We start from the raw sequence: 15,801 nt of genomic DNA, 5'->3' as shown, positions 1-15,801 counted from the left end.
ATAACAATACAATAGATAAGAGTTACGATAAAGAAAGAATTGGCGTATTTAATTCAGAATGTCTTTTTTTAAGCAGAAATTTACATGTGCTATTGAATGAACGATTATTTTAATATTATAAATAATAAGCTAGCACCGATTCAGAACGCTGAACTATTGAGACGAGCCGGCCAGAAACTCAATAGGTGTTTTTTTAATGAAATTTGATATTTTTAATGGGTACATTAAAATACCAATAGTCCACATGAGTCATAAACAGTTCCACATATTTCGAACAACCGAAAACTCCTGAATGTATTATAAGATTCATTTAACATACTTTTACTTTTAGATTTAAAACTGAAAAACAAAAGAAGTCTAAAATATGTTTGAAACTTTATTTCATATGTTTTTACCCAACATCATAACGAATTTGTTAAGTATTTGAACACGAAATTTAGGTATTGTATGTTTATTTCTTGTATTCATGTATCATATGTCTGCCTCAATTTTTTATATAATATTTTAAATTATAGCGCATAAAAGGTGTGTTATTAAAAATGTATTGCGAAGCCACCGTTAAAATACCTATTTCTTTAAAAATATTCACGGGATCTCTAGTTTGTAAGTAATAAATAGCCCGTACAGATTCTTTTTATAAAATAATGTATAGTTAATATCAGCGGCACTGCCCCTTAATGAAATACCGTAAAAGAGAAAGTTATGAAAATGACTAAAATATACGAGACCAGTCATATTAACGGCCGTTAATTACGTTGTATTTTAACTGCAAAGACTGCCGAGTTGAGTTTACCTGCGAATATTGCGAGAAGAGAGTTCAGACAGGGTGATAAGGGGATAGAAAAAAAAACCTAAAAGATCACACATGTAACTTCAGCCATGAACTATATTCGAGGAATAAATAATAATAAGTTTCATACGTCTTCATCGCAGATAACTTATATTGCGAAATTGGATTTCTTTCGCACCAATAAAATGATTTGATAAGTTATTAAAATCTGCAGACTTTTATTTATATGCAGGATATTTTTTAATAATACCCGTTATGTATTTGTAAAGATTTATTTTAATAGTATTAAGAACTAAAGCAATTACTTCTGATTACAGTACTGATATAAATTATGTCTAATGTTTTAAATTAGTTTTTAAATGTGAAATCATTAGACTTGCCTCTAATTTACATTTCAGTCAAGACTCTTCGGAACCGTTTAAATGTCTTTCGCTTCTTGAATAGCTTTTCTTTTTAAATTTATTCATCTGTTAACGATCAATAGTGTTTCGCGTTTCAGACATTACCCTAAATATAGACTAAACATTGGACTTTTACACAAAAGTTTATTAAGAAATTATAATTATTCGGGGAAATATTAAAAACACATACTCAACAAATACTCTATTTTCATGTACTTCAGAAGACACTAATCTTAACTAGTTAATTAAAGCCACTCGATTACACTCGTCTTGTGTAGAATGCAGAGTAAAATTACGGACTAAGCAGCTTTCCTATAGCCTCTTTCAAATAGCCGACTTGAAAATAATGCTTGGGTTCACATGAACCAATTTTATAGAAAAATATTTTAAAATGGTACTAGATGCCTTTTTATAGGAATGTGTGTGGCGTTTGAAATAAATTTTTCGCAGTTTTCTAGTAGTCATTCAGATAGTAATTCTGTGAGGACAAACACTAACTATTCACTAACATGTCTGTTTACATTTTATAAACATCGATTGAAGAAACACGCGCAATTATGGAAATCATACGTTTATAAAAAAAACTATTATATTGCGTTTTTGGTACAGCTAACCTAACGCGTGGTGCAGCGGTACTGGTCGGAATATACGTGATGGACATAGGCTTTTTCTAGAAATTTTTAACAGAACTTTTTGAATGTGGCCTGTATCCAGCGTCTTCCGACGATCTTAACGAGATTGTTTGTTCATCTTGTGGGTGGACATCTTACGCTTGGTTTGCCTGTACGTGGTTTCCACTCGAGAACCCCAAGGTCCCACTGGCCCTCTGGTTTCCGCACTACGTTGTCTCTCCACTGCCACGTCAACTTACCAACTCCGTGGGCCATGTTACTTTTGTCTTTCTACGGTTACGGGTGGATTATCATCTACAATCACACTTTAACTTCCTAGTTTATAAATATGCAAGCCGTATATTCTCGAGGCTAGCCATTTTTATCTTAAGTTGCCGATCTAAAATTACTGACTATTGAATGTGATACTAAATATAATGATAAATGAACAGAAAAAAATTGACATCCGCTATGTTATAATTTTCTTAATTGTAATTTCTAGGTGCTGAGTTTGTCAGTATTCCGATAAAAGCAACCAATGGAGCCAGCAAGAGACCGAGTCTCCGTTTCCTATTGTACTAATTTACCATTGCCTATAGCAAGCGAAAGCGAAATAAGAACTTAGTGGTGACGGCGGACGGCCGGAGTCTGACACTGCCACTTCACAAGAGCAATGAAGAATTGCTCATGTGAAGAGCTACGTCGTTATTTTAGTTTGTCTGCGTAATAATCATCTTATAATAATTCGGGTCTCATACATTTTCACAACTTCCTCTTGGTAATTAATACTTATTATATTCTTTAAGTTTCGTCTTACATTTAACATTGAATGATCACAAAGAAATTAATTATTAAATTCAACGAATACAAACCAGACTGAGCGACTAATTGGGGAACTGTTAGCATTTATAGAAAGTTTTTAAATTAACGGAAAATGTATTTGGAATTTACAAATTGAACAAAGCCCAGTTTGCTGTCCGAGCTTGTTTTGACTGTGAACATTTTCCGTGCTTTGAGGAAATTTCCGCTAGACATAGACTTTGTATGCCGTCCGGCAAATTACAAGGCAATGCACTCGCCAATTAAACTCGAAGTACACCTTTGACGTAAAATGGATACTTTTTGAGACTAATTTCCTTATTTTCAGTAAAACTTGTAGTGTTTATTCCACAGAGATTTGATTTAGATTTTTAAGCTAGTTATTCAATGGAGAAATATATATTTTTAAATGTAGTTCAATAACCTTTGCAACTTAATTATTATAATATTAATTAAAATATAATGCATATAATTAAAATATCTTCTAATAAATATTGAACTATCGTGATTTCGATAACGTGACCTATAAACTTAATACAATCTGCTACGCTCCGTATGATAACAATCTTCTATCATTTTATTGAACATTGATAATTTTGATAAATCGAAGAACAAAGTTTTTAATTTAGTTAAATCTCAAAAAATCTACTTTCAGTAAAAACTGTGTTTTTTTAATATAATAGAACACTGATTTTATTTACAATGTAACTAATTGTTAGTGTCATACATATACATAAAAAAAGGAATATTTCAGAATCCCTCATATTTTACAAAATTTTACAACATATGTTTTCATAAAAAATATTATGATAGGCGATGTTCGTAGTTTCTTATCACGACTCTATTATAACTACTGGATGCTTATTTCTTTTTTTGATAACATGTGTGGTGTTTGAAGTAAATTTCGCAGTTCACTAGTTTTTTATTTATATAACAATTCTATTAAGATATATTCACTACCAATTCTGTTTATATTTTATAAAGTCCATTAGAACAAAAAAAAACTTTTATACCGCATGTTTTGTACGGCTAACGCGTGGTGCCGCGCTACTAGTCGAAATATAGGTTTATTCATCATTTATCAATAATGCAGCAGTAGAAGGTTTACAGCTTTACATAGGACTTTTCCATAAATTTCCCAACAGAACTTGTCAGAAATGAGGAGATATGTAGACGAAAGAATATAATCGATAAAGACCAGCGGACTGGCAAGTTGAAGTAGCAGTGTGCATGCCATATAGGGTAAAAAAGAGGTAGATTCCGATGCTGTAAGGTTTTGGAGTTGAGACCACGAAACGGCAAGTGTAGCGCTAGACGTTTACCTATAAGGTGGAGCGGTCTGCTTCCGACATCTTTCGACGACCTTTGGTAAAAATATTATGTGTGACCTTAAATTATGGTAGTGCTTTGTGTACAAAAATTCGTTAATAACCCATACGTATGTACCGCTTGTGTACGTAATAAACTTGTTGGCTTGCCAAAGATTTAGCTTTTTTAAATCTATTTCGTTCTTTGAATTTTTAATCTTTTTAATGTCATTATTATTGTCGCCGGCCAAAAACAATTTATCACTACGGAAATTTGTTTTGTACGGAAATTTGGTGAACTTTGTATAAAGTTAGTTCTATGTAAGATTTTAACGGTATTATACTAAGTTTTTACTGCTATTTCAAATTAATTATTTATTTGAAAGATGACATTTTTATAATTTGGTCATATTTACTATCTAAGGTGTTCTCAGTTATTTATCCTAGTAATACCAAAAATGTTTGTACAAGATGTAATTATTAAACATTTAATTGAAAAGAATGTATTTTACCGTAGCAAATAAAGACGTAACATGTACGAAGGTTACCAATAAGTACATGATTCATGATCAAATAAGAGAAAAAGACCAAGAGAAAGCAACGAAAGTATTGTAGCATTATTTTTCCAATCTGTATTTGTTTTGAGTAATTCCGCACCAGGTTAATAATGTTGAAGTATGTATAAGTGCGCAAAAAAGAAAGGAAACGCTTATTTACGTAACATGTAATAAAGCAACCATTCGAAATCTGCAGAGAGAGGCCGAAGTTGTACAACCCGGCTTTTTCCAAGGTAAATTTCAAACCCAACTATATTTTTAAGGTAAAACTGAACAAAAAAAATAACAATTACATAATTGAAAATTAAAAAGTAGCCAGCGCAGCGGTTTACATGCAGAAGTAAAACAATGACATTTTCTTACACAGTAGTATAAAAAATTAAAAAAACTTAAATTATTGTCAACTTAAAAAAGTATAACTAAATGTTAGATAACATCGGCTCGTTGTGATAAAGTTGGAGATGACTTTTTATAATTAATAAATCTCTTGTGAAACAACGACTGCTTACCAGCAAATTATAATATATTTAAAAAAATCGTAAATGTTTTTCAATCGGTATAATAGATAGTAGAGCCTGTTAAAGTTTTCAAGTTAAATATGAAATAGATGTATAAGTAAATATTATTAAAAAATCCTTAATATACCTCGAATAGAAATACTACATCATAAAAAACAGAGAAAGTCTCTTTATTATGTCCGCTGCAATGTTGTAATTATCGAAATCTCGTTATTGCAAGTTCAATTATTGAACGCTTCGTCCGTAATAAAAGTTAAGCTACCGGTTATTTATTGCTCTTTCGTCTAGTCGAAGAAAATATGAAAGCAATTTTGTGTTCAACCGTAGATAAATCTTTTAATTTTCTACAATTTTTTTATATTGGTTCAAATGCCATTTGCCAATGAAAGTGATCAGTGTGTTAAGGATTACTTAATGGTTTCATACAAGCAAAAATCAAAAGTTAACTCTAAAATTTTAAAGCTCAATAAATTCTGATTAAGGTGCAGACGGCTCTTGTTGCATGAGTAGCGTCAATGTCAGAATTATTATTTAAATATTCATCTTACAAAATATTTGTGCTGCAAGTTTGTTCTTTTAACCGAAATAATGAAAGTGATATCAGAGTTGCGAACGTATCCCTTTTAAAAAAATATTTTTTCTTAATGTTTAATGGTTAATTTCCTTACAAGCTATAGTTGAATTAGTCGAACGAGAGTATATTTAGTATATCAAAATGGATTTAAATGTAAAAAATAAATTTCAGAGATTGTTTGAAGTAACGTTGACAAAGTAGCTCTCCTAAAAGCGAATGTAAGTTCTGGTCATGGCCATTACACAAACTCCGAGATTGTGAAACATAACGTCCGTAGTAACGGTACGCTTCTAGAATTAACAGTTACTAAATAAATAAAAATAGCGGTATTTATAATTTTTAATTCAAAATATTATATAATATAGGAATTATTTAATAACATGAGATCAATTATTTCATAATAGTATTTATTTTAAGCTCAGCACTCCTAATAGTTTAATTAAAAAAAGATTTAATATGACAATAACAAAAAACAGTAATTTTAGTACAACATGTTTTTTATTTATTTGCACTTTAGGTATAAATAGACAATAAAGAACATATGTATAGTTTATATAAATACCTTTTTAATTACACAGCGGTTATATAATATAATACAACTTGGATACCCAAATACCACTTGATCAAAACCGGAATGGCAAAAGCAATTGCGCGTGTTGGTTGTGGCATAGGAATAACAGCATAAACAATAGTATGAATAATTCGGCATACTGTGTACACTCGAAATAGCATAATAGCCAAGGTAGAAATGGGTCCCGTAGTCAAATATAATGCTCCCAAGACCCAAAATACTGGAATATTTTCTAAATCATTCAAATGCGCTCGACGAATCCGCTCCACGTTGAGGTCGTCGTACTTAACATTCCCTCTGAAGAGTTTAGCGTCTTCTGGATTCGAGAATACTTTTCGTATCATACGATTAATTATTGTTAAAACTCCAACGCATAGCACCTTCAGTGCTAAAATTGCTGAATGTACGAAGAACGACTGTACCTCCGGACTTGATAAAGTTAACGGCGCCATGTTTTCGGTCACGTATTTACACGTTAAAAGATGTGCGACGACTGATCACCGCGCGCTGCGTTTAAACGGGTTTGTTGCACGTTACCTTAAAATTTTACCAGGTCTCATTCATCGATAAAATAAGTTTTTACATGCATTCGTTTGCATAACGCAGCATATAGTAGCGTTACGACTATTTGATTTATTTTCATTGAGGAAAGTAATATAGCTCTTTTTTACAGTGAAAATTACAAGTTAGAAGTTGTAATGGTTTAAAAGCAATAAAACAAATTTAGTAATGTAAGAGGATGGTTAAGAAGTAGTAATGTAAAATGGTTATCTAAGGTTAACAAAACTGAAAATACTTTATTTACCATAACTACTTAATGAACATTATATATTATTAGGTTATCTTAAGAGCGTTTTTATTTATAATAGTGTATGTAATATTTATTTATGTCCTATTAAATGATTTCTACTATTACTGAAGATATGACACTCTACCGGTAAGACCCCTTCCGATTTTTAATAGCAAGATTTGATTTGTTGTATACATTGCGTGACCCTTATTTTTTAGACGAACTCTGTTATTTTTATCAATTGGTAAATTTCGAACAGGCTTTGCACTTTCAAACGTCATATCATTGAAGATATAATATAAGTTTAAATATATACTGACACATAGTATCTTTGGGCCTAATTGCTTGATATGGTACTGCCAGATTTGAAACGTTAATTCTATCAAGAAGAACAATGAGTAGAAAGAAACAGCGCTTATTTAATTGATGTAGGAGATGCTACCTCTATGTTTAATTTTGCCAATTATAATTAAAAAAAAATGTTTTTATCTTGAGAAATTGAAAACAGTCAAAGTCTATATGTAATAATAACAAATTAATAATTCATGATTCGTTGTAAGTGGAACTGCTATCTATAGACACGTATGAAAAACAACCAAAGGCGATATTCGAACAGATAGATGAACTTTTGTTGGAAAGGTCTTTTTTATTAGTTTAAATTCAAATTTGACGTAGCGGTGGAAGAAAGGAAATCATATGATAGATCAATGTTGATTATAATAATTTAAAAAAACGCCCCCGGGTGGGCTCGAACCACCAACCTTTCGGTTAACAGCCGAACGCGCTAGCCGATTGCGCCACGGAGGCTATGTTTATTACATAAAAACTGTACATGTATACACATCTGCTTTAAATTAACATAGATTAAGCTATATAGTAAGATTAGATAGAAGGATTAGCATTAAATATGTATATAATTGATTAGGTTTCTATAATATGAAATATGCAAAATTATAATTAATAATGGATTAATAGCATATTTTTCACCAAATTTTATTTAACCTGAGACTTTTTCTCCGAAATTAATTGAAGATGCAACTCTCAGCATTAATTCGAGTATTAATTACTTCACAACACTCACAGCTACTTTGTTTTACAATTATTTCTTAAATGTTACAAAAATAAAAACATATCATGAAATTATATGCAATACTAATGTTCTTGTAAGATTTAGCTTACCAGTAAACAATGTCCATTTTTATTCTGATTTCCTATGTGTGTACGGTCTATTTTTCATCTAGGTTGACGTGTTTTACACATAAAGTCGCCAAGAAAGACTTTATTCATGACTTGCATAAGATGTCTTACAATTCATTTATTTAATCCTCATGTTTACATAAATAAATAATAAATGGTGAGAGGGATAGCGATGATCTTTTTTTTAAAAGTGAATGTTATGTTACAGGACGGAACTTTTCAGAATTACAGTAAATTACGCTGAGGGCTCTAAAATATCTTATAATTAGGCAGTTTAAGAATAATACAAAGAATTATCCCATTCTATCATTAACTATCACAAATTGGCGGGAAATTAAAAATTATTTTTCACAATGGTGGTAATGATTATGATAACATTATTTAACCCGTGAAAATTATTGTAGTATAATTTTTTACTATTTTTGTTGCCGCATCGAAAACGCCGTATCGCCTTGGTTTTACAAGAGCGGCGATGTATATATTTTCAAGAGGATTATTAAGAAATAAATAAATCGTTTAAAGGTTGACATTTAGCTTATTTCTATATTAATATTCTAGAAACCTGTTGTTTCACATCTGCTATTAACTGAAAATTTAAACTTAAACCACAAATATGAACTTGAACTTAATATTATAAGCAGGGTTTTTAACAAAAGAATCTTTTAGTTATTTAAAGACTAAATAAATATTTAAATTTTAACATATTTTTTCGTTAGCGTCTACGATAGATACCTTTGCATGTTGAATTCGATTTATCCAGCAGGTAAGAGTAGATAATTCGTATTTTCTTATGGTCTGGCGGACAGCACTATTGAAATCGGTGAGGTTCCGCAAAGAAATTCCGGATTTCAAGAAGGAAAATTCTTAAAAGCTATGTTATTGGAAATACCGAAATCCAGTCCGAACTTCCCGACTTATTTTATGTTAGATAAATTTTATATTGGTACGAATAAATTGGTGTGTATAAATAAATCGGTACATAAAATGTAAAACATTCACAAATGTTTCATAGCTTACTGCAGTGAAAAAAATTTATTTAACGACCCGTAATTCCTGACCCGTGTACAAAACACGCTTTTTAAACAGGAACGTTTGAAAAGCGGTTATATCCCTCTTCTCTACATGTGATGATTAAATAAAAGTATAAATTTTTAATTGTGTAACTAATAAATGTAAAATTCAATCTAATATTTTTACAGGAGCGATCGTACCCGTGTTCAAGCATCGTTTCAAGATAATCGGTTGTGACCTGTTCGTGTATAGGTACATGAGCTCTAATCCCGAGAAATTCCCACAGGAGGTGATCGACAACGTTCGCAATTACCACATGCGAGAGGGCAATTTGAAGGATGAGCTTGGGGTAAATTAAAGTCGAACTACGCTGTACAGGTTTAAATATTGTATACTTAGTTTTACTATTGGAAGGTCTGATCGTGCTACAATAGCATACTAATTTTAATAACATCTAATTCATTATTTTTATCATTTCAGTCATAAAACGTCCACTGCTGGACATACAAAGGCCTCTCTCATATATTTCCAATAGGATCGGATGGTAGCTGCTTGCATCCAGCGTCTGCTAATGTTCTGCGCGCTATGTGAACAGCCCACTGCAGCTTCTTGCAAAGTACAATTTTCAATGGACTAATCCGCTAGGCTCTGTGTCTGTCACGTTCATTCGTTTACAGATTTCCTTATTTCAGATCCGAATAACTTTAACACACTTATTATTCTTACATACATAGGTTATGTACCTTTTTAAACGTGTTATTCTGAATGTTACTATGGATGTGACAAAAAGCATTAGAATATATTTGTAATCAGCTCATAATCAGACAATTTAATCTTTTTTGGAAAGACGTGATGGACTCGCTGTTTATGATTTACTACGCAAAATCAAAAATAGGACCACCATTTACGGATACGTAAAATTGTTTCCAAATGTCACTCCGTTTAGCAAGTGTACGTATATAGATAGTAATTTTCTGATATCAAATCATATCAAATTTTAAGTTGATGCCTGCATTGTGCCTTATTTTAAAAAAAATTGTAGTTGTAATGTCATCAATAACAAAGATAGATAAAACTTCTACTACATGTCGTGTTAGATGTCATCAGGGCACAAATAGGTACATATTTTATACAATATTTTTATAGCAATCCTTCGAGTAGAAACGTTCTATTGTCGCTCTTCAAATAAATAAAAATAATAGGCAGGAACCAACATTTTTGACGTAAATTTTGATTAAGTATGAATAAATGTTTCATAATATGTACGAATTTATATTGTTATTATTTTATTGTAATAATCATCTTTCGGATCCGAGTGGTTGGCACACTTGTGCCAAATACCTGGATCCGTGATAGGGATGAGATTGGCATATTCACTAATATGATGATCATTTGTATTGTGTGTTTAACATTATAATATGTTACATGGTTTTGACAAACTTGTAATTAATTATCAAATTCACGGTGTTGAATAATCTGGCAAGGCATGAGACGATCAACAGAAAGTTGTTTGCTTCAGTGGACCTTCGACTGAGGAACAACGTGAACCTGTTTAGGGTAGTTTCGTAAGTGATCTCCAACTAACTCTGAACCACGACACTCGGGTCAAGATTCAGAGTATCTTGAAGATCGTAACTTTTTTAGAATGAGTAACTTACTTTAAATATTTTCTCTGCTCTGCCTAGCAAGGCATCATTACTCTCCTAGTGGTTGAGTAGTTTTTTATCAATATCACTGTTGGTTTGATTCACAACAAATTAACAATTTAGAAAAGTACGTAATGTTATATACATTACGTACTTTTCTAAATTGTTCACAAAAAATAAAAAATAAATTACATTAAAATATATATATATATATGTGCGTGTGTGTATATGTACACATAGATGTTTATATATACATATATATATGTATATATATATGTGTGTGTGTGTGTGCGTAATTTGTTGGACTATGGACAAAACCGCTAGAGTCGAGCCTCTTTAATAGGAACCTTTTAACATAGGGATTATAATAAGGGTTATGATAAGTTACTAACGACTTTGTATAGTAGACTTCTATATTTTCGGGATCGAACAAATAAATATTTAAAAATATTAATTCGAATTATAATCATTATATAAAGTTATTATATAAAGTTAAAGTTAAAGTTAAGTTGTTTGTACATGAAGTGGCGGAAAGAGCAGAGCGTAGAGCTAAACATGTATGTCCTTACGAAATAGCACCAAGCGCACAAACAGCCGGTGGTAGTGCAGATGAGAGCGCCAAGCCTAGCCCTCCAAGATACCTCGGCACTTTCGGCGTTCAATGCAAGGAGGTATTTATAATACCTAAACTAAAATATTTTTCAAACAGTTAAACAACTATTACAATTTAAATGACTGTTATACATTGTGTTACAGTGGACATGTTTTAGCTATTATTTGAACGTATACTAGCTTACATTAATTGTCAGTCCATCTCGCACAGAATAAAAAGCTTGATTTATCTTATTATGCGTAAAACGTTACTCAACGGAGAACAAATTTGCTTTCTTGTAATTATTCTAGTAACATTTGTAGAGGTTATAAAAAAACCTATTTATAATTATTAGAAACTTATTAATAGTATATTATATGGAAGCATAACATATAAAAAAATTATCAAATTTTCAGGTGCCCGACGATGCGCGACTGCCCTGCGCGATGGCCGACGTAAAATTACTCCAAGATGTTACAAAGATTTTACCAGAGGCTGACATATTGGCTGGGCTCCCACGGATAAATTTTCCTCTAGTTGGTACATGGATGAAGAGTGAAACGGAAGACGTTCTTTGGCCTCCTCATAAAGAGAAGGATTTTGCCTTCAGCTTAACTCAGGACATCATGCTGTAATCCTTAAAAAAGGAAAACCTATTAAATTTTAAATTAATAAATGATTTTGCTGAATTTCTCGATTGTCAATAGTTGACATTTTAATATTTGTTTTAAAATGCATGAGAATCCTCTAGACTTCGTTTGGAAAACAGTGGGAGCGTATCGTTATGTCATACTGTCCGTATTTATAATGTACTCGTATAAACCTTGAAGCAGTGCATTTGTTGACTTAAGAAAACTAACCAATATATTTGTTTCTTGAGTGTTCTGGTCGCTGATTTAACCTAAGCTTGACCTAAACAGTAATATAAAATATTAAACTGGTTTGTTTTATATAAATATGTATTAACATATAAAATATCGCTATTAAACTTTCTTTCATCAATCTCCGTTACGTGAGTTCTTTTTTAATATTTTAAAAGAAAACTTTACTATGACAACTGAATGAAGAATACATTAATAACAAGCAAGCGTTTTACATAGAATATAAGTATAAATTTAGTCGTAATTTAAAAAATTATTCTCAGACATATGTCGACCTAAACATACTGAATACATGAATTCACAAATTACATTTAGTAATTTAGCAAAATCTGGTAGACATACATATGTATAAAAATATATTAAAATCCCGCAATGCTTTCTGCAGTTAATCACTGTTCAACATAGAGCTTTTCCATGTCGATGTACTAGTTAATTCCGTCTCTGGCGATCATGTTTTACGAATTCGTATAAAATTAACCAACAACAAATTTGAAACATGCTCTTGTCACGTGTTGATACAGTGTTGTCGAAGTATGTAGTCTTTTTATCTCGTTATTCCAACAATAACAATTGATCTAATTGAAGTTCGGCAGGTTTTAGGTTTTTAGGCATTCTGCCATTTCAAATCCGTGCAAATTGCTAATGCGTAAAAAAATCTTGTATCACTAGACAATGACGTGTTTGCATTTTTCCTATGTTTTTATAAAATTTACAATAACACTTACACGCACTCGCTAAGTCGGCTTATGACTATCCACATTAAGATGAGAAGCAGCCGCAGTCGTAAAACTTAAGAAGCAGTTTATATGACAATTTATAGCAGTGCCTGCACGATTTAGGGATATGCATTCTTTATTTGTCTTTTAATATAATATATCTCCCATGTAACTAAAGATACAATATTTTACTATTTACAACCATACCTGATTGGATGAGACAAGGCACTGCACACAAAAAAGAAAAGAATTTTTTAAATTCTTAAGATTTAACACCTTAAAAGCGTTGTAAAGGAATTGTATCGTTTTGCGTGGGGACTACAATTCTGGTCTAATGACTATATAATAACACGGCATGTTGCTAACATTTACGGTTATCTTAAAATTATTTATTTCGTACTAAATTTTATACTACTAGTACTAAAGTTAATAAAAATTTGATTAAAAATTTTTATATATTTATTATTAATAGACTTTGCTGAGAACATTTGAAAATTCAAGACATTGAGATAATATTGTACAACTAAATATGTATTTATACGTAGTATTATTGGTCTCAATATTCACCATAAACTACTTCTGTATTCAGAATATTAATTTAATCAAAAATAACTGAGTCAAGAAGGTAAGAAACTCGATAGTTACTCTTTAAATTAGATTAAATATTGTATGCAGTATTTACGATTATAGTTGCAATACATTTTTTAATTCTTTGTACCGAATTACACAATCATCTTTCCTGTGTTAAGAAAACAAAGTAGCAATTTTCACGTAACTGCTAGAGACATCTGGCTACTTGCCAGCAAACCTCCCCTTGCTTTCTGTTACTCTTTGTAAGTTGTTTTAATTCATCTCAGAATCATGCGATTCGTATAATTAAAAGATGGACAATTAGTAAAGTAATAAAGAGTAGCTAAATATTGTTTACTTGTTTTATTATCGCGAGTGAAACAAGTTTAGTAACATTATTTTGAATTGCTTTTTGGTACGTTTTTATAGGATTCTTAGTCAAATATATATCACCTAATAGATATATCAGCATTATTGCTGAGTATAAGATTATTTTGAAACGAAATGCTTGAATGGCGCGAAAGTATCAAACTCTCTGTCATGACGCCGACGCTGCCATTTTTGTATAACACAAGTTCAAATGCTCTTGCATAAAATAATAAACAAAGTTACGACGTACGTACACGAGTTTAATATGAGGAATTGTATTTATTGTGTTTGCTGTATTTACTATCAGGGCCATTGTACCACAATACTAATTTAATTTTTTTTAATAACTGTATTTTAATAATTATTACATTATCATTGTTTCAGCCGTGGTACCTCTACTGTTAGAAATGGACCTCCGCCATGTTTTTCAATAGGACCCGTAGGAAGAGACCTGCGACCAGCGCTTTCCGACAACCTTAAAAAAGTCATCTATGCACGTTCGGTGGACGTCTTACGCTGCGCTTGTCTGTCCGTGATATCCACTCCAAAAGCTCAAGGCCTTAGTGGTCATCTGTTTTGAGCGCTATGACCTGCCTACTGCTACTTCCACTTACCAAAGCGATGGGCTAATTGTTGCTAATATTTGTTTAGTAGTTATTAATTACAACTAATCTCCACATACAACCATCCACACTCATATATATAATATCTAAACTGGTTTGTGATTATATTTTTTAATGCATTTTTATTTTCTTCGATTTTTGAAGCACATTTTTGATGATTTTTTTAATGTTTTCACTACTGAAACACATGTATTTTCTAATATAGGAAAAATGTCAAATGTAGAGAATACTACAAATATCTTACGTTTTCAGTAATAATATTAGTAGACAAAATAAAAGATTAGCGTTTTGATGAACTGATAACAAAGAAAGCGATGGCGTATTTAATAGAAAAAGGATTCAAAAGACATATAATAATAAGTTATATATATATAAATATATAATAATAAGTTTTTCATAACTTACAGATAATTTATATTGTGATATTATTTTTCTTTTGCACTAATTAAATGAATCTATTAGTTATTAAAATTTGAAGACTCTCGTTTATAAACAAGATATTCTTAAATAATATACTTTATTTATTTATAAAGCATTATTTGAACAGTATTAACAACATAAACAATTACTTCTGATTACAGTACTGACATATATCATGTCTAAATTTTTAAATTAGTTTTTAAATGTTAAATCATTAGACCCGCCTCTAATTTATATTCCAGTCACGACTCTTCGGAACCGTTTAAATGTCTTTCGTTTCTTGAATAGCATTTCTTTCTAAATTTATTCATCTGTTAACGATCAATAGTGTTTTACGTTTCAGACATTACCCTAAATATAGACTAAACATTAAACTTTTACGTAAAAGGTCATTACTAGATTACAATTAATCGTGTAATTATTAAAAAAACGAATAATATTTTAATATATAGTATAACTTTTGCCAAATTATTTGCTATATTTTAAATAAGGTTTACATCTTTTTAAGGATTTCCAATAACAAATATTCTTTTTTCATTTATACCCCAGAAGACGATAATCTTAACTAATTATATAATTAAAAGAACGCAATTCGACTCGTTTCGTTAACGATGCAGAGAAGCTTCGACAATGTCAACTAAAACTTCTGGGAACTTTTAAAAATATGGTAAAAGTAGCTTTTATTTTTCAAATATCCAACTGGCAAATAATACTTAGCTTTAAAATTAAGCAAATTTGTAGAAAAATATTTTATAATAATACTGAATCCTTTTTTTGTGTTGTTAAAAATAAATTTCGCTATATCCTTGTTTTCATTTACATAACAATTTTATTAGGA

General features: G+C 30.8%; 1 protein-coding gene and 1 non-coding gene across 2 annotated transcripts; both read right to left on the bottom strand.

Annotated features, from left to right (window-relative positions):
- Window positions 1-6,147: 6,147 nt before the first annotated feature.
- On the bottom strand, window positions 6,148-6,600 carry LOC137929871 (microsomal glutathione S-transferase 1-like). The gene has a single exon (XM_068772995.1). It carries the CDS (start codon window positions 6,598-6,600, stop codon window positions 6,148-6,150), a length of 453 nt encoding a protein of 150 aa, XP_068629096.1.
- A 1,071-nt stretch (window positions 6,601-7,671) lies between these two features.
- On the bottom strand, window positions 7,672-7,745 carry TRNAN-GUU (transfer RNA asparagine (anticodon GUU)). Its single transcript has one exon. It is a non-coding gene; the product is annotated as a tRNA-Asn (tRNA).
- Window positions 7,746-15,801: the final 8,056 nt, after the last annotated feature.

The sequence above is a fragment of the Battus philenor genome, unplaced genomic scaffold (genome assembly GCF_028537555.1).
Source record: "Battus philenor isolate CCGP_79_NKW_IND1 unplaced genomic scaffold, ilBatPhil1.0.hap1 SCAF_5, whole genome shotgun sequence".
Taxonomy (NCBI): domain Eukaryota; kingdom Metazoa; phylum Arthropoda; class Insecta; order Lepidoptera; family Papilionidae; genus Battus; species Battus philenor.
The sequence above is the reverse complement of the archived record's forward strand: the minus strand, read 5'-3'. Positions and strand labels throughout refer to the sequence as shown.